At 42.7% G+C, this 13,428-nt stretch overlaps 1 protein-coding gene across 1 annotated transcript in view; it reads right to left on the reverse strand.

The window, feature by feature from the left end:
* MDGA2 (MAM domain containing glycosylphosphatidylinositol anchor 2) overlaps positions 1 to 13,428 on the reverse strand; it is a 378,145-nt gene that overhangs the window by 244,844 nt on the left and 119,873 nt on the right. Inside the window, exon 2 of the mRNA XM_061462444.1 lies at positions 901 to 1,040. Within this exon, the coding sequence (XP_061318428.1) occupies positions 901 to 1,040 (140 nt within the window). The remainder of the gene's footprint in view (positions 1 to 900; positions 1,041 to 13,428) is intronic.

Here is a 13,428-nt window from a genome sequence, read left to right on the forward strand (position 1 = left end):
CAGTGTGTCAACCACACCACACAACCGAACACTTAGTCGAGTCTTTTGGGGTTTTTTAGGCTACTGCTTTCTTTCTCCTTCATCTGGCAAAGGCTAGACAGAGATTACTTAATTCAAAAGAAAAATGGCTTGGTTTATAGCATAGCTTTAATGTGTGACTACAGCTCAGTGTAAAACTGTATGTAGTTTTCTAAGACACAGCCAGACCTATGCCTTCTCTGAAACAGCACAGGCTAAACTTCAACTTCTTCACTCTTAAATCTTCTCATTAAATTGGAAACAGCTATGGAAGAATCAGCATGTCTCACTGTGTTGGAGGAACATCAAGTCTGCAGACTTGAGGTCTCTCAGTCCGTTTCCCCAGCAGTACTTTACAGCTCATACCTGTTCTTGGCAATTTCAAGAGAGAGGTGTTTAATTCCTCACCTTGCAAAGAAATTCCTTCCAAGGTATTCTGGTGTTCATACTCTCATACAAGCATGAGAGCTGTGAAACGTGGTCACATCAGCTAATTACAGGCATGCCCTCAGCTCTCAGCATGCAGCTTGTTTGCTAACAGAGCAAGATGAGGGGAAGCAGCAGAAGACAAAGCGGACATGGTCACTTTGAGGGAACAGACAATGGGTTTGGTTCAAAGAGGAAAAGAAAATATAGAAATGGAAAAGCAGAGCATGGTGGAGAATAAAGCATTTACACCCGCACAGGTCTTGAAAGGTCCTGATCTAATATAACCTATTGACAGGGTGCCCTAGACACAATGGGGTGGTGATGGGGACCCATACACCAGGGCAGCACAAGCTGATGAGCCTCTTTAGCAGAAGATGAAACCAACTTGTGCAGACTCAGGGACAGACAGAGCAGAGGAAAGAAGCAGTGTCACCGGGCACGGTGGGGGCTCACCTGTGGCCGAGGATGGCCAGTGACCAGGCAGGTCAGCTCCAGCGTCTCGCCCTCACGGATGGTGTAGACCCTCTCCGAGTAGCGCTCCTCCTCGATGTTGCATGCCAGGCCTGAGTGCACGATCCGCACAGTGGGGGGAGCTGAAACACCCAGAGAAAAACTAGGTGAGCATCACCGCTTGGGGCTCACAAAGACCCATCTGCACTGCAGCAGCCTGGGGCCCCTGCAGACCCCTAGCTGGGAGCACTGGGGATGAGTATTTTCACCATGCAAAATACTATTCTGCTTACTCATCACATGCATATGGTGGTGGATGCCTCATCTCCAAAAACCTTCTAGGCCAGGCTGAAGCAATCTGATCTACTTGAAGGTGTCCCAGTTCATTGCAGAGGGGTTGGAATTAGATGAGCTTTAAGGTCCCTTCCAACCCAAACCATTCTATGAGTCTATATTCATTGCCAGAAGATATTGCCACAGTATTTATTAATACCCAGCAATGCCCCAAGCCAAACCTTCACAAACTCATTTGCATTCCAGTGATTTTTGTTTCAATTTCCAAATGAACTCTGCATTATTGTTCTTTCCATTATATATCTTTCTAAATGTATTATCACACTCATTATGCAAATGAGAAGCCTTAATTAAACCATTAAAATTAAGCAGAAGAAACAGTGGGACTGATGCTGCTTCCTTTCAAAGTCGATATCAAAATCCTGTTGCTGTCAGAGGGCCCAGGATTTGGACCAGAGGTTAAGTTTAAGCAGAACCCTTACTTTAATTTTCTTGTATATGCAACCTGAACTACAGGAAATTATTCTGTTTTACATGTTGTACATGTAGCAAAACTTCCATGTTGTTGCTAATACGCAAATACAAATTACAGCTCTGCTTCAGCAAGTCTCCAAAGCATGTTCCTGGTTCTATGATTTCCTTTATTGCTGAATGGTGAAATTCACAACTATTAAAATTTTCAGAGATAAAGAAACTGAGTTACAATCCTACTGCCAAATAAAGTAACATAAACAGTGGAAGACATAAAACATAACTGTGGTGAGTTCTAAAGACCCAGCATTTCACCCTCTCTACTCATCAGCACACTGCTCCTTTTCAGTAAAAGCAGATGCCCCTTAAAGTCTTAAGTGAAGTCTTAAATCACAACCAGCAAGCAGAACAATTAGAACTAAGCCCAAAGGGACTCCTGTCCCCATTCCCCATGGACAGGAGACCCGTGCCGCTGGGATAACATCCATGCATTCTCCCCAAAAGTAGTAACCTCTCCCCACAATTGCTGCTCCATTTCCAGGGCTCTGCACTGCACATTGCCTCCCTCTCACACCGCTCCACTGGCTCTGCAATTGCTCAATTAACACACACCTCAGGCACACGTGGGATCCCTGGGATGCATCACTGGTACCCCTGCGGAATCCCATCACCATGCCATTGCTGGTCCAAATTGAACACTACTCCCAGTCAACACAGTCCATTGTGGCATCAACTGCTGCACAAAGCCCAGAATTGATACAAGCCTGCTAACAATTCAAATTTCTGACCCTTCGTCTCCAGAGGCTGAAAAGAATTCAAAGGCTCAAGCAAAGTGTCCTGAAAAAGATGGTATCAGGTCAACTATATGAACAGGAAGAGAGTATTTCAGGCTGTGATGACTAGGCCTGACTTTCTCAGCTACCTTGCATCGCCCTGTCTATCTCAGTTACTACATTTATATCATTTTCAATGTGCTTGGCCTAGATTAACCTCTTCAGCAAGTGTTTAACAAATAAAGAAACAAACCTCTCCTTAGCAGAGCCTCTCTGCAGAGCACCAGGACAGGCAGAAGAGCTCATGCAGGGAATGGACGTTTCCTCAATTACTGATGTGTTCCCAAGTCACAGAATGGTTCGGGTTGGAAGGGACCTTAAAGGTCATCCAGTTCCAAGCCCCCTGCCATGGGCAGGGACACCTTCCGCTAGACCACGATGCTCCAAGCCCCTGTCTCCAACCTGGCCTTGAACACTGACAGGGTTGGGGCAGCCACAGCTTCTCTGGGCAACCTGTGCCAGCACCTCACCACCCTCACAGGAAAGAACTTCTTCCTAATATCCAATCCAAATTTCTTCTCTGTCAGTTTAAGACCATTCTTTCTCATCCTATCCCTCCATGCCCTCGTAAAAAGTTCATCTCCTGGGACTTCAGTCAAATAATACAAGGTGACCCAGCCCTGGACAACCACCAGGTCAGCAGATATAATGGCTTGGTGGGGCCACTCAAGACTAACCAAATGGGCAAAAGAGCAAAAGGTGCCCCCCCCCATGCTCATACCCTCCCATCAGGCAGAGTGTTGGGAAGTGGGGGGTGGAAAGGGGATGAGGGGGGCAGCAGCTCAACAACAGCAGTGAGCTCCAGTACAGCCTCCAGCAAGCTCTGTGCCTCAAGCAGCTATGCAACAAGTTTCAAGGACCTATCAGCTCACCCTCTCCACTTTTCTTTTGGCAGCCCCATTTAGCAAAGATGAATACAGGCTAAAGTATTCTTGCTTTTGGCAGTTCTGTGAGGCCAGGAAAACCTGCTCCCTAGCATCAGTTACTTCCAAGTTCAACACAATGACTGAATATACACCCGATGCTCAGCCTATGGTCACGTTTAGTCAGACAAGCATATCTACCTGCGTCCCTGCCCAGGAGCTGACTCAGATGTTCTTTACTGCTTAGAAAAAACAAATTGAACCTAGCCATCCCTTTGCACCACAGATCCAGGCTTCTCTTTCTGACGGAGCTCACCATCCCTCCTGCAAGGCCAGAGATGTCCTTGTCTAGGAGCCAGTCCCATGTGTCACAGTCTGACTTCAAAATAATCCATTAACTCTTATTTTTTTTTTTTTTTCCTAAGTAGGACAACAGCACTAATGGTCAGTGTTCTGCAGCTTTCCCTGTGCTAGAAGAGCTGATCTCCCTCCACAGACCTCAAGAATTCAATGTCCTGGGATATGGAGCATCCTCTTTGTTCTGCATGCACAGCTGCTGTACAGCAGGCCTCTGGGCCACAGCTGGGGCTTTTATGATTTTCCACAATACAGATATTAAAATACTAAAATGTTAAAACAGAGCCATGGAGCAGAAAGGTAAAACAAGGTTCAGCATAGATCACAAGTCTTCTGATAAAATTAGAAGAGTCAGCAACATTATGCCAACATCCTCTTGCCTTTTAAATCCATATTACATTAATATTACATTTTCATTCATATGAAATTCATATAACTTCAAATTACATTTGAAGCATCCTTCATTTTAGTGTCTATGCCACTGCTCCACAGCTATTAGGTTTGGGACGGCAATACATAAATGAAAAAATACCCCCCTGTGTGTTATTATGGCAAAAGATTACACTGCTTTAAGAGGAGATCAAACAAATAAAGGAAAATAAAAAAATAGTCTTACTACACTAAGTTTTAAAATCTTATGGTTGGGGAGACATTGCATAATTACGAAATATCATCTCCCTCTCTACTGCAGGAATATTCACTACAGCTACTTTTTAAATAGGCCTCCAAGGATTTGATACCAGACGAGACATTAAAGTAATATATACTTGGCATTTATTTTGTTTGTGGCATTTTGGAAGAATTTCTCTTGTGATCATACACAGTAAATATTGCATGAAACAACCCATCCTCGTGCCGTTCCTCGCAGCTCGCACACACAAGTCAAAGAAAGCTCCTTATGACACTTAGGTAAGAAGGAAAAGGCTCAACAACAAAATCAAGTACAAATCCACCACACTTCTGCTGCAAAGAAGTTGTATGGCTCCATGAGATTGCTTTTCTCAGATGAAAAATGGTGCCAACCTGACTTTTCACCATATCTTGTTATATAATGATGTTACCTAGGTCTCTTTTATTGGTTGATCTTTTCCAGCAATTTCAATTCATTTCACTTCTCTGCCTCTAGCACACACATACACTCCTATACAAAAGATTTGGTTCAACTTGCAACAAGCTCCTCAGACATTACAGACCAGGGGAAAAAAAAAACAACAAAAAACAAATGCAATAAAAATTTATGTGAAGGCAAAATTAGAAATGCCCCAAATTGAATATGTATGTGGGTATCTAGACACGCTTAATAAAAAAAGACAAAGGACAAACGAGATGCTGTAATGAATGCTAGCTAACTTCCAAGGGAAATATGCAGAATACATTTATTTTCAAAGGCAGTGCAAGAATAAGTAGAAAAGAGTCTTTTTCAAACCAAACTGGTCACCCAGAAAAAGCAAATGAACAAGTGGCTTTAAACTGACAGAGGGGAGATATAGATTAGACATTAGGAACAAGTTCTTTGTTGTGAGGGTAGTGAGGCACTGGCATAGGTTGTCCAGAGAAGGTGTGGCTGCCCCATCCCTGGCAGTGTTCAAGGCCAGGTTGGATGGGGCTTGGAGCAATCTGATCTAGTGCAAGGTGCCCCTGCCTGTGGCAGAGGGGGTGGAACTGGATGATCCTTAAGGTCTCTTCCAACCCAAACCATTCTGTGATTCTATGATTTTAAGTACAAGTTGGGATAATACAAAGGAAATGCTTCACGACATGCAGTAGGTTTGTGGAGCTGCAGTGCAAGTAAGACACCTTGGACAGCCAGAGTGCTCCAGTCTGTCTTTCTACTTGAAGTGCTGGTAACTCTCCTGACCTTAATAACAACATTCACAATAACTGGTATTTTTCTAAAAAAGCTCAACTGCCATAATCATGGAAATAAATGATAATTTTAGTTCTTATTGGGAAAAAAAAAAAAAGGAAGCTTTTAGTCTATGAGATTTCGATTGCACTGTTTCCTAACCACTCAAAAGAGAAGACATGTTGAATTAAGAAAGCATTTATTCACAATTTCTAGGTTAATCTCAAAAGTTTCTAGGGCATGAGATATTTGTTTACATGTGACTTTATCACATCACCAAATTAAAAACTGACCAAAGAATAAATGGATTGATTTTTTTTTTTTTTTAAGAGCACTAAACATCCACAAATGGCATCATCAGCTACTCAGTCTTCCAGAGACAGCTGGAAGGTGAAGCCTCTCTCCTCCTCCTTCTCCACTTGTCCCCAGCCACCTCTGTCTTTCGGTACATAGTAATTCATCCTGGATCTACACGCTTGGACTAAGACCAACAAATGAATCACATAAAACCTTTGTGAGAGTTTTCTTTCATGCTTTACTAGCACAAAACAGGGTCCTTGCCAGCTTCAGACACCTCCACCAGCTCACTGCGAGGAGGAGGGCAGAGTATGCCTATGAGATGCAACAGCAACCACTTTGTTATTCTTTATCTTAAATAAGAAAGAATTCTTTAAAAGAGACATGGATCTAAGCCATTATTCCTGCCTGAAGAGTTATCATGGCTTTTTCCCCATCCTTCTCCAAACTGGAGTATGCTTACCATTCCAGAAACAGATGCCCACAGAGATCATATGCCATAGATCATAAGTTTTTAATACTTGCCCAGCAGCACAAACAATAAACAGCAGTGTAATGAGTTGTAAGGCAGAGGGACGGAGAAATAAATCTATCTGTTCCTAGAAAAAGTATTATGGTTCCCCTAACTCAATAGATACTCTGCTGATAAGCTTTGTAGTGTCAAAATTAGGTCAGCCTGTGACAGTAGTGTTGGGAAGCAGCAGTGTGATTTAATTAGCTCTGTGCCTTCTTATGTTAGTACTATCAATCAAGGAGGCTTCCTGAGCTCCAAAAATACGGTTTAAGTCACAGAGATATGGGTGAATATCAAGTAACGTGGCAAAAACACTCCAATCATAGAGGAAAAAAAGTTGACTTCAATCCTTGTCTTGCTAGTCTGGTGGGTAAGGTCAGTTCAGGGCCAGCCCAGAAGAGAAGAACACAGGATAGACGCTACTATGCACATGAAGGGAAAGCAGGCAGGAAATAGTTTGCACTGATGCGTAGAAACCTTTTAAACAATGGACCTCTTCCTGCTATCACTTACCTACTATGGCTACTGAAAGTAACGTATAGCCATAATCCTATTTAAAAAATAAAATAAATAAAAAAGAAATACTAAAGAGAAAATATTTCAAAGTTTTAACCAAATGCAATAATACCAAAATTTCCACAAGACCACCTGTGCTTTCTCAGTAGCACTTTGTATGATATGGATTGAACCAGGAATTTCATAACTGATTTCAAATGGCCTTTATTAGGGTGAGCCCCTTGCACAGGTCAACATCAAACCACCTCTAGCCACAGGCTTCCCATATGAGGTACCTGTCATTTTTCTCAGCTGGGGCCCAAGATGAAAAATATAATCAATAACCTTAATATTTATTAAATAAAACCAACTTGTATAACATTTCTCATTCCCCACTATCCCCCAAAGGATACTAAACTGAAGAGGAAAAAAAAAAAGTTCCAATAATAAATTTATTAGTGGACAGAACCTAACCTCCTGTTGGAAAAAGATGTCACAAATCTCACATTACCTGCAGCAAAATATTCTAAATTCTGCACTGATGAGAGTTATTGCCACAGGGCAGTTGATTCATCACAGCAATACCACTGAGACTCCTGGTCACTTCATTTGCAATTAGCAGAATTAAGAGCTGGTGAGAGTACAGGAAAACTTAATTCTGAGAGTTGCAAGCACATCTGCAATTACTTTAAATCATCTTTGTCTAAAAAAGGATTATTTTTTCCTTACTATGCTGCAGAACTGCATGAAATTCACTGGGGGCTCCACTCCTGCTAATTGGTTTTACATGGGAAGGCTCCTGATGCAAAGCAGCAGAGAGAAAGTGCAGATATGATAAACGAATGCTGCCCACATGCAGACAGTGCTGATGCTGAGCAGTGGAGAGGTGAGGGCCTGAGCATGCAGATGTGCCTGTTCCAGTACCAACGCAGCTCCCCACAACAGGGTAGGAAAGCCCAGGGCTACAGAGCACCCAGAAGATGAGAAGCATTCTACGTTTTCAAGAACAGTCATTATGGTTCTCCTATTTCACATATACATCTAATTTTAATTGCATTTTAAATAATCCTACAAGTTCCACAAATCATTAAGATCTTATCATTGTGCAGATTAAAGGAAATAATTACAGAACCCGAGCTCTGATATTTTTCAGAGTTTAATTCTCTCACCATTGTCCTCCAACAAGGTCTTGACCAAATCACTGCGTAAGTGGAACTTTTCACCAGCAAATAACTGGTCAAAGATCACAGAATATTATCACAGACTCATAGAATGGTTTGTATTGGAATTGAAAAAAACATCCAGTTCCAACACCCTGCCATAGGCAGGGACACCTTCCACTAGATCAAGTAAGTCCAAGCCCTGTCCAACCTGGCCTTGAACACTGCCAGGGATGGCGCAGCCAGAGCTTCTCTGGGCAGCCTGTGCCAGTGCCTCACCACCCTCACAGGGAAGAACTTCCTCCTAACATCTAATGTAAATCTCCCCTCTGTCAGTTTAAAGCCCTTTCCCTTGTTCTAACCCTACATGCCCTTGTCAAAAGCCCCTGTCCAGCTAATTACATTTGGAAGGAACTGTAACACTGAGGCTCTCAGTGCCTGGCAACCAGCCCCAAAGCATATGGCTTCCACTCTAACTGGGGCCGTCTTAGTCTTCAGTTAATTATGGGTGCACAAATCTAGAGCATCCTTTTCAAGATATTAGTTCAATTTGAGTTTTCTATGAAACTCAGAGAAGGGAATAGCTCCTAAAAACATAGGAACTTGGTTTCTTGTTCTAGCCATTCAATAACTTGCTACTTATTTTTCATCAGCACTTATTTGTCCTTAAACATTTACCCTTTTTTTGTTTAGCAGCACATAGCAAAGTTGGCAAGCAAAGCTGCACTCTTCACAGATAAACTGAAAAGACCCATATGAGCCAGGGAATATCCAAAGCATCCCTGTTGACATTTCAGTCTCCTCTTCTCCGGTCAGCCTGCCAGGACAGCCACCATGACCACCCAGGTGGGAGAGCCCAGATTCTAAAGCCTTTTTTACAGTCCCAAAAACCCTACATATTTCTGTATATAAGACAGGATCCCTCTTCTCTACATGTAATTAATTGATGCCAGTGCATTTTAACTTTTTAAGATTTTTTGTGGATTGTCCTGGAATATCAAACAGCATCACATGTCAGAGATAAACCCTTTTCCTAATGCATACACATTTTTAGTACTGACTGACTCTATCTCAGCTTAGCCAGAGAGAGCTGACTGCAATACCACCTCTGCTGCCATTTCCAAGGAGCAAAGGGCTACCAGTGCAGCTGCCATTGCTGGGTCACGATCATGTGTCCCTGCCAAGGCAAAGAATTAAGAATAATTTCCTCTCTGAGCTTGCAGGAAGTGATCTCCTGACTTACCTCTTGCTCCTTGTTTCACTCATTAAACTGCCAGCTAATTCAATTCAAGGAGATGGACTGTTCTTCTCCACGCTGCAGGATTGCTAGCGTGCACACGTTCAGATATGATTTACAGATCTGGCTGCCAAGTTACTTTCCCAAAAGAAATATGAAGACAACATGGGTACCTTCACTTCAACCAGCACTGCATGTGGGACATAGGGCAACAGCCTCTCTCTTGACCTTGGAAATAGAAACTGAATAGTCTGGAGTATCAACACTGAGAAAACATCCCTCTGGTACAGGACTTCCAGACAGGATTCTGATGAGGTATTTCTTTGGGTTTTGTTTTTCCTGGCTTCAAGTAAAAGTAAAGTCATTGAGACACACTGCCTTGCAATTCTTGCTTCTGCTTGACAACCTGAACAGGCAATTAAAGATTAGCACAATAGCCATGTTTTCCTATGCCACAGAAGGCATAGAATACACTAGAAGAATGGCCCAAAATACAGTACACAATTTAGTGTACTAAAATAGTGGCCCCTGCAATTCATACTTCTAAATTCCTCATCCTCTTCTCCCAGCATGCTCAGAGAATGACGCTGTCATGATTTCTTGGTTAGTTCACAATACGCCAGGTTGAGGTATCCTTTGCACTCAACAAATATGGCATCTTTCCAGGATCACACTGATTTGGAGGGGATTGGGAAGACAAGTCTAGAGAGAAACCTTCCTACACTACACCTTCCTCCCTTAACTGCTCTTTGAGCAGTTTGCAACCTACAGACTGCAGGCAGTGGGTTCAATGAATCTTCAAAAATAAGAAATTATCTATAAGTGACAGCAACACTACGTTGTTCCTGGCATCATGAAACAGATAATATTGTCAGGCCTGTTTCAACAGTATTATAGTCTAGCAGTAAACATGTCTTACTTATTTGGGTGCTCTGAGCATACAGTAATATATTGTTTCCCCCACCTAAAAAGGCAGAGACACATAAAAATCAAACACATTAAAAATCACCTCTTCAAAAGGCAAATCCTGAATTCTTAACCATTACTCCTATTTGTACACTTTGACAAAACATCTTTCAGAATCTTCTTCCCATGATCCACGTAGCTTTCCCTGTCGCACTGTAAGGACCGAAGCCTCATTTGCTTCTAGTACAAACCAGCAGAGAATTAGCTGGCTCCACCTCCTACCTCCTCTGCAGCCAAGCACAGAGGCAAAAGAAGCAAGCTCCATTGAGATTCACTCTGAGGTAGAGACACCTGAACCTATTAATTTGGTAATGCCACTATTGCACTACACCTTCAAAGCCATGCTGATGTGCATGCACATCATGGCACATCCATCATAGGGCACTTGCTGATGAACAAACAGAGTGCAACCAAGCAGAGTGAGATTGGGGCTGGCATCCAACATGAACATTAACATGCCTTCCCACAGGCCTATGCTGTAGTGCAACACTAGGATGTAGTGAACCAACAATCACTGTCTGCTCTTCAGACCTGTATATACCTCCAGGGTTCACAATGGGCTCCAGATTCCCTGGAGCTATATAAGCCATTGGAGCCCAGCCCAGCCTGCCATCATGGAGTACAGCTTGGCAGTGTCAACACTTAGAAGACTGACAGACAACTATGCATGCCCAGCCAGAACATCTCACCTGAAGGACCATAGCTGTGCTCTATCACCTGCATATGGGCCATGGGCATCTCATTAGGGTAAGGATGGTAATACTTCAGCGGTGCAGACCACTGCTTAAACCAGGCACTGCTGGGTGCCTAAACCATCTGCTGTGGGAGAAAAGACAGCCCAGAAGGAATGGCTAGAATGAACCATAGAATTATTTAGGATTCATCAGCCTAGACAAAAGCCACAAAAATAGAGCTTATGAGGGTGTCCTGAAGCAGAAGGAAGTGCTGTAGGTGCTACAAAACCCACACGACTGTGAGCAACAGAAACATCTTGAAGGAGCCTGAATGAAAGCTTCACTAAATGCTGTACAGTCCTCAGAATGGTTTCATTTTAGTTTACTGACTGAAAAAAAGACAGTTTAATATTAAAGAGGAATTTTAGAATACATAACCGTACATGAATGCAAATGAAAAAAATGCTGCTTTATAGTGTTAAGCAAGAATAAACAGCTTTTTAAACAACAATTTGCATTTCTTGTGAGATAGCACAAATATGTCGCAGTGAGCAGGGACTATCAAGAAAACAAGCTTCCTTTCAGGAAGAAAAATGAGTTCTTGAATTAGAATTGTGTTTCCTGTACTTCAATGTCTCACACCTAGTTTTCACATCTTTGTTTTGAAACACTGGGTGTAGGAGTAGCAGCAGAAAGACTAGAATATGTTCCATTATATAAAGTTAGAAGCCTATTACACCAGATTTTGTATATTCCAGGCACTATCAAAACTTGTATAATTCTTAGCTTCAGTAGGAAGAGAGTAACAGTTATAAAACAAACAAACAAAAAACCCAACTCACAGCAGAAGCACCAAGGAAATGACTCATTTTTCTATTAGCTGCTGCACTCCAGGATTTCAATGATTTTGCAGGCTCAGCCCTAGGCACTCTGGGGTGGGAGGGAGCCCAAGGACCCGGAGCTACAGTGGTGCTTGACAGCTACAGCTAAGAACCAACCTGCCCAGGGCTGCATAAGTTCAGCAGGATTAACCAAGTATGTTCTTGTACAGCTTTTGACCTCTGCTAGTTCAGCTGGAGAAATGCATATTAACCTATGGAGGCTGTACAGTCACCACCAGTCTGGGGAGACCAAGTCAACTGGACAGATGCGTCCACTTTGTCAAGGGACAGTGCGGCAACATCCCAGGACTCACAAAGCACAGCACTCCCCTCCCTCAATACCTTCAGCGGCAAATATGCTTAATCAGTTCAACCACTCAGGGAAAACCACATCTGGCAATTAAAAAGTCAGCAACACCCATTTCAATCGCTTTGCAATGGACAAGCTGATTTTCCTTAAACACACCATTTTGCTTCAGGCACTGGCATGGGGAACACAAGTGGGGGTCTCTGCCAGCCCCAAGCCTTCTCCCTCCTGTGAAGGAAATCTGCAGCACTTGGGAGCCCTTCCAGGCAGCTCAAGGAAAATCCTGCCAGCTCACAGCATAAAACAATGCATTTCCAAATTTTGGCCAAAGCATGCCATGAGGCCAAATAAGCAGAAGAGAGAGTGCCTGTTTCCTTCCCCTACAGCAAATCACAGGCTGTGCTGGTACGCAACAGAACTATGGAGGAGCACTTAGCATGGAGGCAACAGAGGTCCTCAAGCTGTTTGATGCTTACATGACACGACTGACAGCAGTATAGGATTGTTGGACCTACCAGCAAGCCTGCTTGAAGAGACACCAAAAATTAAGGAGATGTTTAAAATAGTCCAGTTTCCAGTGGCTTAACTTCCACGGAGATGATCTGTATGGGCCAAGCTCTCACTGAAGCTCTCCTGACATTGGGGAATTTATATTATCTGTGTCAGTCAACTCCTGCCCTCTCACCTTTGCTATTTGTTGATGTCTACTGGCAGATGAGCTCACATTGCAATCTTTTTCCTGGAAGAAATACTGTTAGGACCCTACTTTGCATCCAACCACTGCAAATGGAAATACTTCCAGGAGACCTATCAGCTGAGCAGTCTTTGAGCCTCCTCCAGCAAGTGTGCTTTAAACTGGCCCAATCCTTTTAATATTAATTGGGACTGTGATTGACAGACAGAGCAGCATAAATTGCCTCCCTATAGATCTCATTAACTTGGGAAACCAAACTAATAGCATGGTATTGATGTGCTGTTGAACGTGCAACTTGCCTTCAGAGTTAAGTTAGCTATCAGCATTTCCGTGATTTATTTGAATAGGCATCAATGAGCGATCAACAAATCGATAAAAATTAATGATGAAAATTATTAAACTCCCACCTTGTTACTCAGGCAACATTACATAGTGTATTATTGTTTATACGATTTACGGGTCCCTTTTCAGCAGCTCATGACATTGCCAATTTTATTAAAAGAGTGCAATTAGCCATTAAGTTTCATTACAGAGTCTCTCCTTTCGTACAAAATTTGTGTAAGCCTGTTAGAGCACTTAGAGTAGCAAATGCATCTCATTTTTCCCACCAAAATTAATCACTGGTGCTATGCTTTTCAGTAG

The sequence above is a fragment of the Pezoporus flaviventris genome, unplaced genomic scaffold (genome assembly GCF_033815535.1).
Source record: "Pezoporus flaviventris isolate CSIRO_AGI_PZ_B2104156 unplaced genomic scaffold, CSIRO_AGI_Pfla_v1 ptg000035l, whole genome shotgun sequence".
Lineage (NCBI taxonomy): Eukaryota > Metazoa > Chordata > Aves > Psittaciformes > Psittacidae > Pezoporus > Pezoporus flaviventris.